Source organism: Poecilia reticulata, linkage group LG9 (assembly GCF_000633615.1).
Source record: "Poecilia reticulata strain Guanapo linkage group LG9, Guppy_female_1.0+MT, whole genome shotgun sequence".
NCBI lineage: Eukaryota > Metazoa > Chordata > Actinopteri > Cyprinodontiformes > Poeciliidae > Poecilia > Poecilia reticulata.
Window position 1 is genome coordinate 32,996,983 of NC_024339.1, and position 5,834 is coordinate 33,002,816.

The window sequence follows — 5,834 nt, forward strand, 5'->3', positions numbered from 1 at the left end:
TGGACCAGTGATGGACCAGTGATGAACCAGTTGACCAGTGGTGCACCAGTGGACCAGTAATTGACCAGTGATGGACCAGTGGTGGACCAGTGATGGACCAGTGATGAACCAGTGGATCAGTGGTGGACCAGTGGACCCAGTCTGGATCCAGCCTAATGACTCTGACGTGTCATTAGGCTGTTTGACCAGCAGGGGGCACCAGGTTCCTGTGAGACAGGCTGCAGTGGGGACATGTCCTCCAGAACGAGAGTCCTTCACACCTTCAGACTGACAGGCTTCTGTACAATCCTGTCCTTCAGGTTGTCCAATCTGAGGTCCACCTCCCCCATAGAGGACACCAGCTGCTCACAGATGGACCTCACCTCCAGCTCACACACCTGACAGAGAGACACCATCAGTTCACCCGTCATTTATTCCATCCATCCATGTGGTTGTCATGGTGATGAAGCAGCTACCTGGGACAGGTGGTGCAGCTCCTCCTCCTGCTGCCTCAGAGCTTCATCATGGTTCTTCTTCCTCCTCTTCATCAGTTTGTCAATGATCCCGGAGCTGGACCCTTCGATCACTGAGGATCAGAACCGTGATGTCACCACCAGCTAAGACCAACTTAAACTAATCAAACTCCTAAAGTCCTGGTGATAATATTCAGTTTTCAGTTTTTAACCTAAAACTGTGAACAGAAATGAGTCAAAAATACTGAAATAATCAATCAGAAATCTGAAACACTCTTTGGTTTCTGTTTCTTCCTCACATGCTTTAATCTCTGAGCTGAACAATAGCTAGAACATTTCTGAAGAAATTTAAAGGGGCCCGTCAAAGTGTGCCTGTCGGTTGGACCCAACGCTCTGATGCTACTAAAACTTAGCATCAACGCTACAGTAAGCTATAATGTGGTCAATAGCTTGTGGAGAGTCACACGCATGTTGACTAACTTCCACTCAGTTTGCAAACATTGTTGTATAAGCTAAAGTTAGCCAAAATGCTAATGTTAGCCTAAATGTTGTCAGCAGCATGTGGGGCATCACTAGCTTGTTGTCTTACCTTGACTTGCTACATTCAGGCTAAACAAAGGTGATAAATACAAAAAAGCCAAAATGCTAATTTTAGGGAAAACGCTAATGCTAATACACTTCCTGCTCCGCAAGGCAGTGCATTAGTGGGATGAAGTGCCCTGCTAATGTTAGCTTAAATGCTACTTTTAGTGTGTTATCACTAGCATGTTGATGCTACCTGGAGAATGTCTCCTATCACACGTCTTTGTTCTGAGCCAATATCCCATTATAGTCATATGTAGAAAGTAGGTAAATGATAAGGCTTTTATTTTGAAATTGTCAGTAAACCTAATTCTAGAAGGCCACAATAATCCCATTATTATATCCCATTATTGTGCAACAGCGGCTGGATTATTGCGACCCAGAAATCAGAAGCAAGTCAGAAATCCGCTCCGTCCCCCACTGCAGTCATCTTCAGTTACTCTCTGATTTTCGTCAGTTGGACATTTTGCCGTTTTTTCTGTGATTACGACGCCATTTTTACTGCAACAACATCCCGGATGCCGGGATGGAGCCGCGCGATTGACGGTGACGGAAGACATGAAGAGGCGCTGCGTTGGGTGAGGAAGAAGAGTTCCTCCATGCGGCGCCGTGACGGGCCCCAAAGATGGAAGCAAACCAGATAAACGTCAAACCATCAGCTGCTGGTACCGACCCAGACGGTCAGGAAGCCGGATGACGTCAGCGGAGCCATCGACTTCATCAGACCTCTGCTGCCACCTGCTGGTGGAAGAAAAGCCCCTGAGTTACACCTGGACACGTTAGTCCTGAGGGGACAGACAGGACGCAGGCCTGTGTGTGTGTGTGTGTGTGTGTGTGTGTGTGTGTGTGTGTGTGTGTGTCCACCTGCTGCTGTCAGGTGTCTTGATGTCCACCGGGGACAGGCACCTCTGGACTCTGCGTCCTTCCAGCAGGGACCTGGACAGCTGCGCCTGAAACGTGAGAGACAGCGGGTGTCTTCAGCAGCTCAGATGGGACAGAAATGTCCTCCTGCAGCACAACTGAGACATCGGAGGGATCCGAACGGACCGGTTCTGACCCAGACTCGGTTCGACCCACCTGTGCTTCGAACAGCTGCCGGTAAACCTTCCCGCCGGGAATCGCTCGGTTCGCCCTCATCCTGCCCCTGGTCCGGAGCCTCCAGCCGGGTCAGGGTTCCCCGGACAGTCGGAGGAAGAAGATCCGGGGGAAAGAGGCTGCTGGGCGGCGTCAAACGGCGCTCAGCGTCGGCGTCGGTTCGTTTGTCTGGTTCTTTAATCCGTTTCTCTGTCCGTCGGTCCGGTTCCGTTTAACGGCTCTTTGTGGTTTGCTGTCACTATGGCAACGCGGGACGTTCACGGACCCCTAAGGGAGTCGTTTATTTTGGCTTCAAATATAATTATCGGCTATTTTAAACCTTCATCAACCCTGAACAGTTTATGCTCAGCAACAGGCTGACGCCGTAAACTGAAGTACAAATAAATCATTGAAATGTATAATAATTCACAGCGGTGTCCAAAAATACCGAACTGCCACAATATTATTATTAAAACTAATTTTTCCTTTGAATATTAATTGCAGACACTATTCTACTTGTTAAACAATAAAGTGAACAATATTTTTATGAAATAAAGTCTCTTCCGTTTGGTCAGACAAAAACATACATTTCATCTTTATCTGGATTTTGTGTCTTTAGCAACAAGAACAGGATTTTTCTCTCTTGCTTTAATTTGCTAAGTTTATGAATCGTCTAAGGTGCGTTTAGGAAAAGGATGTTTTTGGTCTGTTAGAAGGAAAAACATGAAGACTTTGTGTTGCATCTTAAGATTTTAATGATCTTTTTGAATCGGATTGTTTTTGCATCAACCAGCAAACCAACTTTAATCTGGTCAGATGTTAAAGGCTGCAGGTTTAGAGTTAGACATATCAGCGTAATGCTTATAGCTTATTGATCAGTTATTGTTCCTGGACCATCACACACACACACACACACACACAGGTTGTGTTGTGTTGAGGCATCCACTCTGAATTAATAACTCATATTCAGATTCTTCAGCTGTTTCTCCAGAAATTTGTTTTCTGTTGTGCTGCTCGTTGGTGGTTACCATAGTAACCAGTATCAGCTGTTTTCTTTCCAAGTATTTTATTTTAATATATATTTTAGACAAACTTGATAACATAGTGTTTGTTTCTGTTGTCCCTTTTAGCCGTTTATAATTGTACAGATGCTCGCTGCTGCCACCTGCTGGTTGGAGTCCGTTTGTGGTTTTTTTATTCCGTTTCATTTAAAGCCTGGAGGCAGAAGCTGAGTGACGTCACCCACCAACTTGATTTCCTGTTTCCTGTCAGAATAAATTCAGGGAACCTGAACGCACCGTGGCGCTAAATGACTCGCCGGTCCGAACAGGTCAGACTGTCAACGTCAGCAGTTTGATCAGATTTTAGTTACAACAGATGAGCAGCAACGGAAAATATTTAAAATTTACTACCGACCCCCGGATGACGGTCCAAGATGGCCGTTTACCGGATGACGGGTCCAAGATGGCCGTTTACCGGATGACGGTCCAAGATGGCCGTTTACCGGATGACGATCCAAGATGGCCGTTTACCGGATGACGGGTCCAAGATGGCCGTTTACCGGATGACGGGTCCAAGATGGCCGTTTACCGGATGACGGGTCCAAGATGGCCGTTTACCGGANTGTGTGTGTGTGTGTGTGTGTATCTGTGTGTGTGTCTGTGTGTGTGTGTCTGTGTGTCTTACGGAGCCGTGGCTCGTATATTTTTGTCCGGATGTATTCTGGCGTCACCGAGAGTTCCTGCTCCAATCGGACCACTTCCTTCTTTTCGGTCACCATGGCAACAGCTGAGCTGAGAAGGTCTCTGAAGCTCTGCTCGATGTGGTCCAGAACCAGAATCCGGGTCCTGGTCGATCAGACAGTCAGGGTGAGACAGCATGTCCCTGTGAGGACGTGAGCGGACAGACGGACGTCCACCTGGTCAGGGTGTGGCTGAGGAGCTCCACAGGAAACTGGCTCAGGTATGTTTCCTGGATGAAGTCAGGCAGGTCGGGGGCGGGGCATCTGAAGGCGGGGCCGAAGTAGGCCACGCCCCCTGACGATGTAAAGGTGGTGTTGCTGTTGTAGAGCTGGTCCAGCGAGGACGCCGCCTGCACACACACACACACACACACACACACACACACACACACAGACACACACACACACACACACACAGCTTACAGGTGCGTCAGAGTCGCTGATGTCACTGAGCAGAGCAGCCAATCGGCTTCACCTCGGTCAGCAGCTTCAGGGCGCTGAAGGAGTAACCGGCTTCTCTGCTGATGGAGTCGCTTCTCGGGTAGAACATCTCCGATTGGGAGGAAGATTCTGGAAAGACGGAGACGAGGTGAGGCCGGAACGGACCAGTCAAAGTCAGAACCGGCACAGTGAGACTGACCCTGGTCCAATTCGGATGTGATGAACGACACCGAGACCTGCAAGTCCGCTAGACTCTGAGGAGGAGACGGCCATGAGAGCAGGTCAGAGAGAGGAACCGGCCTCGACGCCCGTTTCCATGGTTACCGGTCTGTTTCGATGGCTGAGCTTAAAGAAGGAGCTGACGGCGTTGCTGTAGGCGTACAGCTCCTCCATGAGGACGGCAGGGAGCTCGTCCAGGACGTCCCACTGCTGGGTCAGACACGGCCGGATGCTGGACGGGGACGGACAGGGACAATCAGACACCTGGACGTCCTCACTACGCTGCTGTCCCACCCGTCCTACCTGTCCTGGATGTCCTTCAGCTGCTCCAGAACCTGCTCCAGACACAGTTCCAGATATTCCTGCCTGCTCTCCTGACGCAGCGCCACCAACACGCTCTCCACAGGCACCATCATCCTCTGGGAAACAGCAAAGCATCATGGGAGGATGCCCACAACCCCTCCCCTCACAGGCTGGGGGTCAGAGGTCAGAGGACTGACCTCCAGCAGCTGCTGCTGCGCCGTCTTCAACAGCTGCAGCTTTGCCTCCAGCTCTTCTTCTCTCCTCTTCACCCGGCGGCTGTGCGTCTCCCATAGCAACGCTACGGCGCGCATCACGTCGGACACCGACCTGCTGACCCCCATGACATGTTGGTCCACTAAGTCACTGCACTCCTGTGGACAGGGGACAGTCAGAGGACAGGTGGACAGACAGGGGACAGACAGAGGGAAGGTTTGTGTGACCGACGTCTAAACCAGCCAATCGCTCTTCGTCGTCTCTCTGGCGTTGTCCAATCAGAGGGAGGAGCTGAGAGGACATGATGTCCTCCAGCTGCTGGTCAGACAGCTGCAGCGCCGCCAGCGCCTCCTGCAGGAAGACGGCGGCAACTGAACCAGGTTTCTGACAGCAGGAACTTCTGGAAGGTTCTGTTCTGGTTCTGGTCGGTCAGATCTCACCTGGCAGCGCTGAGCCTCGACCCGGTGACCCTGCCAGGTGTCTTCATAAAACTTCTGCAGCTGCGCTCGCATGTCAGCATGGACACCAGCTGGAGGACAGACATGGGGACAGACGTGAGGACAGACATGGGGACAGACATGGGGACAGACGTGAGGACAGACATGGGGACAGACGTGAGGACAGACATGGGGACAGACGTGAGGACAGACATGGGGACAGACGTGAGGACAGACATGGGGACAGATGTGAGGACAGACATGTGGACAAACGTGAGGACAGACATGGGGACAGACAAGAGGACCGACATGGGGACAGACGTGAGGACAGACATGGGGACAGACATGAGGACAGACATGGGGACAGACATG

The 5,834-nt window shown here is 50.7% G+C and overlaps 1 protein-coding gene across 1 annotated transcript in view; it reads right to left on the reverse strand.

Moving 5' to 3' along the window:
• LOC103470801 (uncharacterized) overlaps positions 1 to 5,834 on the reverse strand; it is a 31,259-nt gene that overhangs the window by 24,056 nt on the left and 1,369 nt on the right. Inside the window, exons 3-11 of the mRNA XM_017306583.1 lie at positions 5,466 to 5,554; positions 5,257 to 5,376; positions 5,010 to 5,183; positions 4,813 to 4,928; positions 4,615 to 4,741; positions 4,490 to 4,544; positions 4,325 to 4,419; positions 4,027 to 4,199; positions 3,795 to 3,955 (exon numbers count right to left, since the gene is read on the reverse strand). Coding sequence (XP_017162072.1) covers positions 3,795 to 3,955; positions 4,027 to 4,199; positions 4,325 to 4,419; positions 4,490 to 4,544; positions 4,615 to 4,741; positions 4,813 to 4,928; positions 5,010 to 5,183; positions 5,257 to 5,376; positions 5,466 to 5,554 — 1,110 coding nt within the window. The remainder of the gene's footprint in view (positions 1 to 3,794; positions 3,956 to 4,026; positions 4,200 to 4,324; positions 4,420 to 4,489; positions 4,545 to 4,614; positions 4,742 to 4,812; positions 4,929 to 5,009; positions 5,184 to 5,256; positions 5,377 to 5,465; positions 5,555 to 5,834) is intronic.